Here is a 15400-nt window from a genome sequence, read left to right on the forward strand (position 1 = left end):
ACACATTGTGAAGATGATGTGTATTGCCTTTCGGAATTGGAGAATATACTGGTCGCACCATTTTAATAGCACTTGTGCCCTAAACAGTGGCCTCAAAGAAGGCTGCGCCACCCAGTCAAAAGAAAGGTCCTGCAGTTGACAGCAGGGAAGGGAGCTGGAGAAAAATGGAGGAAGTGGACAAGAGGAAACAGCGACAGCAAAAATTCCATTTTAAAAAAGGTACAATGTGGGAAAGCTAACAAACACATGGGTGCACAGTACTAGCAGATGTTTCTGTGTGTTAGCTTTATCTAAGACATTTTTCTTTTTCAAGTTACTGTATTAGAGTAAGTGGCATGCACCCCTGATTTTAGCTTGGAAAATGCATTCTTGCCCCACATCACACCAATAAATTCCAAGTTTTTAATGTCCATCCTGTTTTCTGTTGAATGAAAACTTTTTTCCCCATGCATTAAACATGTATGGTCTGAATTGGTTTACCAATAGCCAAAGATTGAACAAGTTTAGCTAGGTCAAGATGTCTGACCGTGCTGTATAGTAGACTACTCTGTAAGTGTTGTCAAATGGATGTACTAATTTTAAAATACTACTAAAAACTCTTAAATGAGCAACAACAGCATAACACATTTAACTTGAAAATAAGCTCTCCTCCATATTTAGTTTTGGATTCTTTTACTATGAAAAGCCACGTTTTTCTGAAATTTGGGTTGTGGAGCCAAATTTGGGAAAAGTGGCCTGTTACATCTAATTAGTGTCTGATAGGACTGAGAATAAAACATTGAGATAACATTAAAAAAATAAATTATTAAATATTTAAAATTAGGAATAATTGATGAGTGGGAGAAGTAATTTGGTTCAGTATGAGTAGTTACAGGAGCTATCCTAAGGACATTTGAAGTAGGTTAGTAAAACAATGAAAGTTCTGTAGTGTAATTTAATATTTAGACAAATTTAACTAAAAAGTAGGGCTAGTATAGTTCAAGTGCAAAAAAGCATAAAAATATTATACATGGATTATAATATGTACATAATACGAAGAATGAATCTGTATACATAAATATGGTTTTAAAAGACTGTAATTGATAAGTAAATTGATAAGTAAATTGAACAAATATTTTAAAGAAGAAATTCACAGATTTGAATATGAAGAAAAATATAGCTGGGCACCACTGGTTCACATCTACAATCCCAGCTACTCAGGAGACTGAGATCTGAGGACTGCAGTTTGAACCAGCCCACACAGACAAATCCAGTAGACTCTTATCTCCAGTTAACCCATGAAAGGACAAAACTAGAGCTGTGGCTCAAATGGTAAAGTGCTAGTTGTGAGTGGAAAAGCTGAGCAAGAAGTTGAGGCTTTGAATTCAAGCCCCAGGACCAGTGTGCATTCATGTGTGCATATGTGTTCACACATGTGTGCATTCATGTGTGCACACACATACAAAATTTAGTATAGAGATAGCAAACACAGTCTGTATTTTCATTCTGTACCAGGAATCGAGGAAAGGGGAAAGACTTTATGGAGACCCTTCTGTTTTAAGTAATTTTTCTCCCCTGTGTTCTAAAATCACATTTTCAGGATAGTATCTGGAGGTATGTTTAGAGAGAAAATATCCTGTTGCAAATAGGCTATGAAAGATTCAGTTGTGTTCTCTAGGGGCCACCAAAATAATGCCCTATGTTTACTACATATTACTTTTACCTCTTAAGGTTTAACTTTTTTTTTAATGTTTGAATAATCTTTGATGGATTTCTCTTCTGAATCTTTGCAAGATTAATAGAGGATATTTTATGATAAAAATATTAAAAAACTTGTTAGACTCTCCTGTGTGAAGTTTCTTTATATTTAATTTTTGAGATAAAGAAGACGAGTAAAAAAGCAGAAAAAGCAATCAAAACAAAACATTTAAAACTTTATTCTCCTGATGGTATCCTATGGCTTCAACAAGTGACCTCATATCCAAAATATAAACTAGTTTAAATGACATATTCCTAAGGTAGATAGCCTTGTTTATTATTACTTTGCCCATCTGAAAGACTGATTTTATTAAGAACTATTCTTAGGTAAGCTGAAAGTAGCAATAAGTAGATTTAAGATAAGTTAATTGCAGACAGAAAATATTTTCAGGGCATTTTCACATATAAGGTGGCATTTAAATATGAATCCCAAAGACTTTCTTAGAACATAGTTTTTTTATCAAATGTGATTTTTTCCCCCTTTATCAGCTGTGATTATTGATATGGATTGGCTTTTGGTACAGTGCACTTTTACATCAAAAAGTCCTTCAAGTAATCCATGAAAATCTTCTCCTTCTCCTCCTTCTTCTCCTCCTCCACTGATACATTATTAAGATGATACTTAGGTTGTGAATATTCTACACGTTGGATTCTTTTAGCATTTATCATATTCTTCTCATGGAGTTATTAGTAGTATTATCAATGTTGTAACTTACTGCAGGGAAGAATCTGAAAGCAAATGTGGCTCTGAAGGAGAAGACGACGATGAGGACGCAGAGCCCTGCCTAACAGGAACCAAAGTGAAAGTCAAATATGGACGGGGGAAGACACAGAAAATTTATGAAGCCAGCATTAAAAGCACTGAAATTGATGATGGAGAAATCTTGTACTTGGTACATTACTATGGATGGAATGTCAGGTAAGCCTTTTTCTTACTGCTGGTTTTTTTTTCAATAATTTTAAAATGTCAATTTAATGTTGTAAAGAACTAAAACATATGGTGCTTGCATTTATAAAGTGTACCTTGTTATTAAAATATCCAAGACTGGAAGTGGCGCTGTAGCTCAAGTGGTAGAGCGCTCGCCTTGAGTTGAAGAGCTGAGGGACAACACCCAGGCCCAGAGTTCAAGCCCCACGACCGACAAAAAAAAAAAAAAAAACTATATAGAGCACTCAGAACCTCGGCGATTTAAAATATCCAAGACTACAGGCTGGGAAAGTGGCTCAGTGGTAGAGCACTTGCCTTGCATGCTTGAGGCCCTGGGTTCGATTCCTCAGCACCACATAAGAAAAAAAAAAGCTGGAAGTGGCGCTGTGGCTCAAGTGGTAGAGTGCTAGCCTTGGGCTGAAGAGCTGAGAGACAGCACCTAGGCCCAGAGTTCAGGCCCCACGACCGGACCAAAAAAAAAACAAAAACAAAAATAAATAAATAAAATATCCAAGACTTCGACATTTGCTTGGTTAAACAAGCTATGTCACTACATCTAGGCAAAGATGTATCTTTGGAGCAAGAACAGGTTGGTGTTTTACTCATTTACAGAAAAGGAGAACACATAACATGGACAACTGTGGGGCACTGTGGTTGCAGGGTTTCAATGAATCAATGAAAGGAACAGGGATAAGCCCATATTAGAGCAAGGCGGCCAATAGCTATCTTAGCTATACAAACGTATGTTTTGTTGCTTAGAAACTAAAATCTATGTCAAACAATAAGATAATTCCAAGTTGGCTAATTAATAAAAAAATAATGTTGAAAAGGACTTAGATTTGAGCTTCTGTTAGATGGTTTCAGGGAAGGTTTAAGTGAGGCTTTGTTCTATACTGAATATTGTCAGGATACTGAATAATTCTATTACTGGTTTCCTTAATAAGTCACAGATCAAGGTTAGCAATATAGTTGGTAAAGAACCATATTAGACTAATATTAGGAGAAAAAGAATGTCTAGTCATTTTTGTGGTTTGAACAATTTTTCTAAGTTGTTTTATCCTTCGTTTTCATTAAGGAGTGGTGTTAGTTTTGTTTTGATCCATTAAAGGACAAGATCGGACTTGCCTCATGTTGGTATTCTACTGAAATTTTTTATGTTCAAGGGAAGAAAACTCAGTCCTGCTCTGAAAGCCAGACAAACTCATAGCAACACCAAGGCCCAATTCAGGCTAATACCTGAATGGCAAGGGCTGCTTTTCTCTTTCTCTTTTTTAAAGTCTTAGGTGTCTGAAATCTTAGGTTTCCAGAGATTTACTTGGAGCCATATTGCCCCATAGTATCTATGTACTTGATGTGTGTTGTGTGGTGACTCAATTTATCCCTAAATTAGGCAAAATACCGTAGAGATATTATGAAATAATGAAAATACCTGTACTGATGTGTAAAGTCTGTGAGTGGGCACTTTGCCTGAGCTCTTTTTGCTTAAGGGTAGTCCTCTATTACTTTGAACCACAGTTCCATTTCCAGTTTTCTGGTGTTTGACTGGAGACAAGAGTCTCGCAGACTTTCCTCTCCACGCTGGCTTTGAACAGTGATCCTCAGATCTCAGCCTCCTGAGTAGTTAGGATTACAAGCTACCCAGCAAGTGTAAAGTCTTTAGAATAAGGCTGTCACTTAGTAGTAAGTCCTCAATGAGTAATAACCGTTTCTTTATCTGGCATCATTTTAAAGTTTATAAAACTCATAAAATTTGTTCCTCTTCACCATATCTGGTTTAATTCAGGGAGAGAAGGCTATTTACCAACTTGGAGTCACTATATTTACGGTTGATGTACATTATAACCATCTTTTCTTCTCAGATGCTATTTAGTTAACCATTTCTCTGCTGGGTGTCTCTATCCTGCATGCTTAAGTTTCTCCTTCCCATCATCTTTCTTACCTGTGTGTATATATGTATGTGTAAATTTATATATTGTAATCTACATATTTATATATTTATAATGTGTATTTTGGGGGCAGTTTCGGAATTTAAATTCCAGGCTTTGAGCTCACTCAGCTTGCTCGCTCATAGCTGGTGCTCTATACTCTAGCCATGTCTTTAACACAGCTTTTTGTTGGTTATTTTGTAGATCTAATGTATTGTGAGTCAGCCACCTGAGTAGCTAGCATTATAGGCATTAGCCATTGGTGCCTGGCATATCCTTATATTTTTGAGATTTTACTTTTATGACTCTAATAGTTATTATATTCTCAGGTTTTCTTGCTAATTACCTACTTGATTTTTTACATAGATGATCTGTCATTGTCCTTCTGTATTCTTAAGACCTGGTATAATTCTAGTATACTCATTAAGGCTCATGTAGTCCCTAGGGAATTTACTAGATTTCCAAAATGGGAACAGTCTGCAAATGTGAAGCAGAGTCTTGGGATCCAGTTTGGAATTTCCAGGACCACTCTTGGTTGAGAATATTAGTGCTACAAGTACTTGCATATAGTACACCACTTAAATTGGGCCAGGATGGTGTGCTTCAAGTTGCTCTAGTTTAAAGCTGTGTTTCTTGGTGAGCTGAGGTATCCTGAGAAGTGTTGTAATATGAAGTTACTTTTTTATTAGCCATATAACAAGCATATAACTTTGTTGCCACATTTAGATTATTCTTGATTTTGCTGTCAATCTTTATTACCAAACTAAGTTTTACAAGAGCAAGACCTATTCTCTCTATTCTTTCCCTACATCTTTATAGAGTGCCTAGTATACTTTGAGGCCCTCAATAAGGGTCCAAATGAATGAATATTTATAGATAAGCTAATAAAGTACAGATACTAAGAAGTCTGTTACAGTGCTTATACCAAGTCCTGTTTCTAAAGTTTAGCTCTTGGGTTAATCTAGGAGTATTTTTTGAGCTATGGTGTAGGTTTTATAGTACCATCACAACTGAAACTTGCATATTGGAGCCATGTTTACAAAGCAAGGACATGGTTTCTAAATACCTGAATTTATTAACACAGTTACAGTGTAAAGTGAAGAATGCCTGTAGTTTTAAGTATTCAGATCATAAAGTTTTATGGAATTCTATAAATATTTTATATATTATGTAACATAACTGATGTTATAGTTGTAGAAAAGTTAATTCTTTGTCTATAGAGACTTCAACTGATTATATTGAAATTCAAAAGTGATATTAGGCTTTTTTTTATAAGTTTTTATTCTGAGATAGTGATACGGTCACAAACACATTCTAACCTTCATGAGGCAAATTGTCATTATTGTGATCTATAAAGTTTGTGAATTCTATGAGCTTTGATAATACAACAATTTCTTCCACATTTGGTGGTATGTACATTTCTTTCCTTTTGCTTAGTGTAAGCTGTTCCCTCTTTCCCTCTCATTCCCTCCCTCCCATCGATGTTAGTCTTTTGGAAAAGGGTTACAGTGGAAATTAGCCTTCAATTTGGGCTAAAAAAAATAAACTTACAGAAAGAAACACACACACACACACACACACACACAAACCTTCAGTCTTAAAAATGGTTATTTTTCAAGGACACAGGCATAGCTCAATAGTACTTGCTTAGCTAGTGTGAGGACCTGAACTTGCTCCACTGCACCATGGTATATAAAAAAAAAAAAAGTGGCCTGTGGTAGTGAAAAGTCTGTAGAAAAGTGAGGGAAACCAAACCCCTTTCTACACAATTAAAGAAAAAAAAAAGTGGCATGGTTCAGAGTAAAATTTTATTCAAAATACTAGAGGATAAGCTGTGTTTCAGTGGTTTATGCTGGTATCCTAGCTACTTAAAAGGCTGAGATTTGGAGGATCAAGATTTGAAGCCAGCCTAGGGAAGAAAAGCTCTTGAGACTCCATCCCCAAGTATCTTGTAAAAAGCCCGAAGAGGCAGTATGGTTCAGGTGGTATAAAGTGCCATCCCCAAATGTTCAAGCCCTACCACCAGCACCATAAATGGATGAATGAATGCATGAAAGTAAAACAAAACAACTTGTGAGAGGCTAGAAAAAGTTTGTAGAGGAAAGAAAATGTCAAAGGAATTGATAAAACAATCTGGAACTGATCATATAGCAAATACCTGACTTACTTTTATTATTCATTAAATAGAATGAATTCTAGTATAGAATTTGCTTGTAAGCCTAGATCTTTTGTAGAAAACAAAGCAGTGCAAGTAGTTTTAAATCTTAAGTGTTTGCTTACCCATGTTTCTAAACCTGCTAACTTGAATTCTCTTGTTATTTCCCATGGATGGTAGGTATGAAGCACCTGGTACAGTTGCTGGTATATATTACCAGCTAACCAATCCTGTGTCCTTTACTTTTCTTCCAACACAACAAAAAGGGACAGATTTTCATCTAGCTCACTGTGATTTTTTGTTTGGTCAATATATTTCAAATAGTGTATCATTGTGAAATTTTAAATTTTTCTTTATTTTAAGGTATGATGAATGGGTGAAGGCTGACAGGATAATTTGGCCTTTGGACAAAGGTGGACCAAAGAAAAAACAAAAGAAGAAAGCAAAAGTATGTTCAGATATTATGTAATTGGTGATAGGTATAGGAATTATTCACATTGTATTATATCGACATAATTTTTAGAGCTTTTCAACATTTACAACAAAATAGAGAAGGTACCAAGATTTCCCATATACCCTGTGCCCCATAAATCTGTAGTCTATCCCATTTTCTTATCCTTCACCATCTGACTCCCACCTTAGTGGTTCAGTTGTTATAGTTGATGAACTCACACTGATAATCAGAGTCCACAGGTTACATCAGGATGGTGTATGCTGTGAAAGTACAGCACAATTCTAGGTCTGTTGTACCTTATGTGAGTTTGGATAAGTGGTTCATTATTAGAAAAATGTTCTATGCTCAGCCAGATCTGGATCCCACCTCTACCACACTCCACAGATTTTTGGCAACCACTGTTTTTTTTTTTTTGGTTGGTTGTAGGGCATGAACTCTGGGCTTGGGTGCTATCCCTGTGCTGTTCAGCTCAAGGTGAGGGCTCTACCGCTTGAGCCACAGCACCACTTTCAGTTTTCTAGTGGTTAACTGGAGATGAGTCTCATGGACTTTTCTGCCCAAGCTGGCTTTGAACCATCATCCTCAGATCTCAGCCTCCTCAGTAGCTAGGATTACAGGTGTGAGCCACTGGTGCTCGGCATCTGATTTCATTTTTAATTGCCTCCATTACTTTACTTTTCCAGAATGTCATATAGTTAGTCTCATATATCATTTACAATTGGCTTCTTTTACTTAGTAATATTTATTTAAGGTACTGAGGAAGTTATATTTAAATAAATATTTTCTGGGGGGCTGGGAAGGTGGCTTAGTGGTAGAGCGCTTGCCTTGCATGCCTGAGGCCCTGGGTTCGATTCCTCAGCACCACATAAGCAAAAAGAAAAAAGCTGGAAGTGGCGTTGTGGCTCAAGTGTTAGAGCGCTAGCCTTGAGCTGAAGAGCTGAGGGACAGCGCCCAAGCTCAGGGTTCCGGCCCCACGACCGGACCCAAAAAAATAATAAATAAATAAATAAATAAATATTTTCTGTAATCACCTTGATTCTTATAAGATAGTTATGGGTTTGGTTTTTTTTTTGCCCGTCTTGGGACTTGAACTCAGGTTCCGGGCACTGTCCCTGAGCTTCTTTTGCTCAAGGTTAGTACTCTACCATTTGAGCCACAGCGCTACTTAACAGCTTTTTCTGTTTATGTAGAACTAAGGAATCGAACCCAGGGCTTCGTGCATGCTAGACAAGCAGTCTACCACTAAGCCACATTCCCAGCCCAGTTGGGATTTGTTTGTTTTTTTGTTGGTGTGGGGCTTGAACTTGACCTGGGAGCTATCCCTCAGCTCTTCAGCTCAAAGTGAATGTTCTACTACTTGAGCCACAGCACCACTTCTGGTTTCCTGGACTTCCATGCTGGGGTGACTTGTATCCACAATCCTCAGATCTTAGCCCCCTGAGTAGCTAGGATTACAGGCGTGAGGCACCAATGCCCCGTGATATTTTTTAATGTTGCAACCCAGGAACTAGAATAGTAAAAGTGTAAGACACATTATCACACTGAATCATGGAAAGGTAAAAACCAACAACCCTCCAGGTATAAGTTTCAATTTCAAATGTCTAGAGCTTTTCAGAAAAGAGGTAAAGTTAAGACTATAGATTCTAGTAAGTATCTTACTAGAGAGAGTAGAAATAACTACTCTGTTGTGGGAGTGCTGACTCAGGGTTATCAGACTCCAGAATTTTTTTTTCAGTATCTTTGTATTTTTAAAAATGTGAAATTGATTTTGAAATACTAGAAGTTAATACTAAAAAATATAGAACTTTTCTGTTGACCAGTTGTTCCTTCATTCATACCTTTGAGCTCCAACATTTGCTGTAGCATTGTGCCTGGTGTTTTGTTATTATTGACATCTTTCATTTCCTTAAAGATAAGAAGAAATATGGGGGCCGAGGGGTGCCTGGGTAGTTGTACAGTTTTCTAATGTACTATTTTGGTAGAAAATAGTTGCAGTGTAGGAATCATATGAATAGTCTTACAAAAAACTATTCTTGCTTTTTCTATAACTAGAAATTGAATTAACATTTAAAATAACCTTTTGTTTTTTAATTATAGTTTTCTTGGGGAAGGAAAATGTTTAGTTTTTACAAGGCATTGACCCTTCTCATGCATTTTGTTGTTACCCAGAATAAAGAAGATAGTGAAAAGGACGAAAAGAAGGATGAAGAGAGGCAGAAATCCAAACGTGGACGACCTCCTTTAAAATCTGCCCTTTCATCAAACATACCTTACAGTTTATCTAAGACAACAAACAGTGAAGGAAAATCAGGTACCAGAAATGCTTAAACTTAGAGCAATTTGCTAGAGAGCTCACCTCTATTGTGTGGAACGGGAAGATGATCAGTTTTGAGGATCACTGACTTTTAAAAACTATATGTGTGTGTACATCACTCATCTGTGGTGATTCATTCTGAGAATCATTGTTAAAACAGCATCAAGTGTACTTAAAGATATTATGTGACAAGGGGATGTAATCTTATAGTACTACTGTCACCGATGTTTTCAAGGAAAACATTGATATGTGATCAATTAAACTACCAGTTTCTGAGAGTCCTAGTAGATCATTATATTGTTTAATCTCATATGAATTAGACTACAAATTTTAACTTGAAGCTTTCTTTTTCCTGGGTTGTGGGGCTTGAACTCAGGGCCTGGGCACTATTCCTGAGCTCTTTGCTCAATGCTAGTATGCTACCACTTTGAGCCACAGCTCTACTTCTGGTTTTCTGATAGTTAATTAGAGATAAGAGTCTCACAGACTTTCCTACCTGGGCTGACTCTGAACAGTGATCCTTGGATCTTAGCCTTCTGAGTAGCTAGAATTACAAGTGTGAGCCTCTAGTGCCCAGCTTGAAGCTAATTTTGTTTAGCTGTATATTTTTATTTAAATTTTAACCTAGGAATATTTTTTTCATGTAATGTATGTGAGGAATGTTCTATTGTAATTTTTGGATGCTTAATTGGATATAAGTCTCATGGACTTTCCTGTTTGGGCTAGCTTTGAACTGAGATGCTCAGATCTTACCCTTCTGAGTAGCTAAAGATACAGGCATTAGCCATTGGCACCTGGCAACCATGTTTCTTGTAAATTTAGTGCTGTTCACCTGAGATCTTATAACAAAGCTGAGACTGTTGTTCAGAGAGCACAAAGGCACGTTTTGTGATGAATATAGGTAAACATATTTTATTCTGCTTTCACTCATTTCTCCGACTTTGGTATCTTTGCGTTTTTCCATGTAATTTAAGAAATAGTTAAGTAGTTACCTTGTAAAATTTCCTTCCCTGTAAGAGAAACTTTATTCTTATTACAGATTTTCCTACAGTCCATTTGGGGTGTGTATATAGATTATAGGGTATGAACCTTCCTTTTACTGTCATTTGCTGGAAGGTTGTCATATTATTCAGATGTGAAAGGTAGACTTCTTAATGGTATGCCCTTGTGCTATGTATGACATATAGAATTATACATGTATGTATGACATGTAGAATTATATTAGCCATCTTATTAAACTGCCCTATAAAAGTTATAAAAGGTGAGAAATGTGGATTCTATATTCTGTTTATGTTAGAACGATAAAAGAAAACTACATATCTTATGTAAAACTATACATGCCTTTTCACTTAAAGACAGATTATTTGCCTTTATGATTTCTTTAGAATATGAACACCATATGAGCAGAACTTGGTCAGTTTGTGGGGCTTGAACTCTGTCCTGAGCGCTTCAGATAAGGCTAGAGCTCTACCACTTGAGCCACAGTGCCACTTCTGGTTTTCTATGCTTTATTAAAGATGAGTCTCATGGGCTTTTTTGCCTGGGTTGGCTTTGAACCATGATCCTCAGATCTCAGCCTCCTGAGTAGCTAGGATTACAGGCATGAGCCACTGGCACCCAGCTTTTATTCTTTTTTTTTTTTTTTTTAGAACTTTTGTATTAAAAAAATTTTTTTTACAGTGTTAGAACTCTTCTTATTATTTAAAAAACTCTGACATAAGGAGAATAATTTCTTTTTACGAGCATGTGGCTTACCTGTAATCTGTGTGTGTGTGTGTATATACATGTGTACATGCACGCACACACATGCTAATAATAGGGCTTAAACACTCTTGCTTAGCTTTTTCCACTCAAGGCTGAAGCTCTACCTCTTGAGATACCTCTATTTCTGGCTTTTTTTTTTTAGTTAATTAGAGGTAAGAGTCTGTTGCTTTTGGATTTGTCTCCCTGAGCTACCTTCTAACTGGAATCCTCAGAGTTCAGCCTCTGAGTAGTTAGGATTACAAGCTGTCTGGCTTTGTCTGTACTTGTCTGTTAGTAAAAAGTTTTGAAAATTCACATTGTTCATTTTACCCATCTCTTCTTTCCAGAATAATTTTAGATGGAATATCACAAAATGGTCAACATGTCTTCTAGATCTTAATTAAAATCACCTAACACATTAATTTCATATTTCAGTATTAATCCTTGATTTTGTATAAATTTTGTGGTAGCCTAAATATGATGCCAATTAAAATCACAAATAATGCTGGATGCCAGTGACTCAAACTTATAATCCTGGCTACCAAAGAGGCTGAGATCTAAGGATCATAGTTTGAAGCTAGCCTAGACAGGAAAGTCTGTGAGACTTCTCTCCAGTTATCCACCCCAAAAACCACAAGTGGATCTATGGCTCAAGTGACACTAGCCTTGAACAAAATTGCCCAAGGTCAGTGCCTGGCCCCAAGTTTAAACCCCAAGAACCAACCTCCCCCCACCCCCCAGACATACACAGAAATTTAGAAATAGTTTTTCATTCCAAATTGAGATCAAATTATGTCATATAATCTATGTCACATATTTTCATTTGAAGTTTCCCTAACATTTTGGCACAAATGTTATACCGTATTTTATATAGCAGATTCCTATAGAAATATGCAAAAGTAAATGATTAAGGATTTTGCTTATATTTGGTAGTATTTTGACATTTAACATTTCACTGATTATTAATATATATTTCTGCATAATATATTTTCTCTTTCAGACTCTTTTTCATCTGATAGTGAAACAGAAGACCCTTTAGAAAAGAATTTGATAAATGAAGAACTTTCTCTTGATATTAAAGAAGAAATAGAAAAAAATGACAGTTTATGTGATGACAAACTAGATGAAGAACATCCAAAGATTGTACATAATTTAAAGGAAAATGATAGGATTCAAATGCAGCCCTTGGAAACCATGAAGTTAGAAGTTGCAGAGAATGAGCAAATAGTACAAATTTTTGGAAACAAAGTAGAACAAGAAGAACTTAAGAAAGAGGCAGAAAAATCTCCTAAAGGAAAGGGAAGACGAAGCAAGGCAAAAGATCTTTCTTTAGAAATTATAAAGATTTCATCATTTAGCCAAGATGATGCAGGAAGTGAACCTCACATAGAAGCACATAGTCTTGAATTTTCTTCATTAGAAAGTAAGAACTTTTCTTCAGCTACAGAAGATGAAATTGACCAATATGGAAAAGAAAAAAAGTTGAAACGGAAACTCATAGGACAGTCATCACCAGAGAAAAAAATAAGAATTGAAAATGGAACGGAGATGACAAATAATGTATCTCAAGAAAGGACCAGTGATTGTCTTGGCTCTGAGGGAGTAAATAACTTAAACTTTGAACAGCACTTTGAAACCGAAAATGAAGGAATGCCATCATTAATAGCAGAGTCAAATCAGTGCATCCAAGAACTGACCAGTGAAAAATTGGATAGTCCAGCTGAAGAAATTGTAAATACTTCACTAAAAGAAGAGGAGGATGCAATGCCCCTGATTGGGCCTGAAACCTTGGTTTGCCATGAAGTAGACTTGGATGATTTAGATGAAAAGGATAAGACCAATATGGAGGATGTAGTAGTTGAAAGCTCTGAGTCGAACTCGCTTGTTTCTATTCCACCCACTTTGCCTCCTGTAGTGCATAACTTTTCAGTAGCTTCACCTCTTACTCTTAGTCAAGATGAGTCTCGAAGTGTGAAAAGTGAGAGTGACATAACAATTGAGGTTGATAGCATTGCTGAAGAATCTCAGGAAGGCCTTTGTGAGAGGGAATCAGCAAATGGGTTTGAAGCCAGCATTGCCCCTAGTACCTGTAGTATAATTGTACAAGAAAGAGAAAGCAGAGAGAAAGGTAAGACTTTCTCAGGGGGGAAAAAGCATTAAAATTATGGAAATATGTTAATGCTAAAATTCATATTAAGAAACTTGGTTATTGCTGATTTTTGAGTAGTGTCTTTTTAAAAATGTGTATATAGAAATATAGACTAGGCAGATACATCTGAATATACATGTAAATTCATACTTACCTGTTCTTCTTTTGTTTTGTTTTTTTACATTCTCTTCCTTTATTTCAGGTCAGAAAAGACCAAGTGATGGACATAGTGGATTAATGGCAAAAAAACAAAAGCGAACTCCAAAGCGAACAAGTGCTGTAACCAAAAATGAAAAGAATGGAGCAGGTTGGTGACTTTCAAATGCTAACTTTCGTAATATGATAGTAATTTTAGCCGTTTAGAAGCAATAACAGAAATTCCCATAAAAAATGCATACTATGAATCTAATCATGACGAAGCATCCACAAATTCAGACTAAATTTAGATTCTATATAAAATAACTGGCTTGTAATTTTCAAAATCACCAAAGTCATAAGCATAAGGAAGGAGGAAATGGTCTAGATTGAAGTGACAACTAAATGTAGCACATGATTTTCACCTGGATCCTTCCTACTGCCATATTGTCTGATCAAGTGAAGATCTCAGGATTAAATGATAGCAATATAACTGTGCTAATTGCCTAGTATTTATGGCTATATTATGATTTTTTTAGGGATGTGGTGGTTTAAAAAAAATCCAGTCAAGTGCCTGTGTCTCTAGCTGCTCAGGAAGCTGAGATCTGAGGATCACCATTCAAAGCCAGCCTAGGCAGGAAAGTCCAAGAGACCATTATTTCCAATTAATCACTAGAAAACTGGAAGTGGCGCTGTGGCTCAAGTGGTAGAGTGCTAGCCTTGCACTGAAGAGCTGTGGGACAGTGCCTAGGCCTAGAGTTCAAGCCCCACGACAGACAAAAAAAAAAAAAAATAATAATAATAATCCATCAGGGTGCCATTGGCTCATGCCTATAATCCTAGCTACTCAGGAGGCTGCGTTCAAAGCCAGCTCAGACAGGAAAGTCCATGAGACTTTTTTTTTTTCAACTGTCAGAAAAAGCCAGAAGTAGTGCTATGGCTCAAGTGGTAGCTAAAAGGAGCTCGAGGACAGTGGCCAGGCCCAGAGTTCAAGCCCCAAGACTAACAAAAAACAAAACAAAACAAAATTCACAACTTTATTGATACTTAATTGTTCAAGAATCAGAGCCTAATTTCCCTGAACTTAGTGACCGACTTCGAATAAAGTGGAAGTAATGATGCATGGAGAATAAGTCATGAAATGTCCCACAAATTCTTCCTTGTTCTCCACTGGGAGTTGCCATGTTGTGAGGTATTAAAAGTAGATATTCTATGGAGAGTTCACTGAGTGAAGAACTGAGGTCATCCTGCCAACAGCCAGCAAGAAACTGAGGCTGTTAGAAATATAATTTGGAGAAAGTTGAATTACAGGTACAAAATCTGAGGAAAATAGGGTTTGGAGCTTAGAAGAAAGACTTTTAGAAGATAGTTGTTGCAGGATTGTAAGAGGATGGCGTTGCAATGGAAGAGTTGTAAAAATGAGAAAATAGAATTATGTGTGATAACCCCTTATATGGGCTAGAAAAACCTGGGCAGAGTCAAACAGAAAGTGTGAACATGGAATGGATTTAGATTAGAAAGACACTTCAAATGCTATTGAATTTGGTCCATGGTAAGAGTTCGTGACCCTATACATCTATATATTTTTAGAAAATGAGTGTGGGCTGAATAAGACATGAAATTCCAGCACTTGATGAGTCTGTGCTGCATAGCAACCCCCTTAAAAAAATGTTTGGTAGCCAGGTACTGGTGGCTCATGCCTGTAATCCTAGCTAGTTAGGAGACTGAGATCTGAGGATCATGGTTCAAAGCCAATCTGGGCAGGAAAGTTCATGAGACTCTTATCTCCAATTAATTACCAGAAAACTGGAAGTGGAGCTGTGGCTCAAAGTGGTAGAGCACTTGTCTTGAGCCAAAGAG

General features: G+C 36.6%; 1 protein-coding gene across 2 annotated transcripts in view; it reads left to right on the forward strand.

Moving 5' to 3' along the window:
* Positions 1-15400, forward strand: part of Arid4a (AT-rich interaction domain 4A) — a 72084-nt gene that overhangs the window by 46277 nt on the left and 10407 nt on the right. For both annotated transcript variants that reach the window (XM_042682605.1, XM_042682603.1), the window contains 5 exons: positions 2459-2656; positions 7109-7193; positions 9369-9510; positions 12257-13384; positions 13608-13712. In XM_042682605.1, coding sequence (XP_042538539.1) covers positions 2459-2656; positions 7109-7193; positions 9369-9510; positions 12257-13384; positions 13608-13712 — 1658 coding nt within the window. The remainder of the gene's footprint in view (positions 1-2458; positions 2657-7108; positions 7194-9368; positions 9511-12256; positions 13385-13607; positions 13713-15400) is intronic.

Source organism: Dipodomys spectabilis, unplaced genomic scaffold (assembly GCF_019054845.1).
Source record: "Dipodomys spectabilis isolate Male_0828 unplaced genomic scaffold, ASM1905484v1 ptg000073l, whole genome shotgun sequence".
NCBI classification, from domain to species: Eukaryota; Metazoa; Chordata; class Mammalia; order Rodentia; family Heteromyidae; genus Dipodomys; species Dipodomys spectabilis.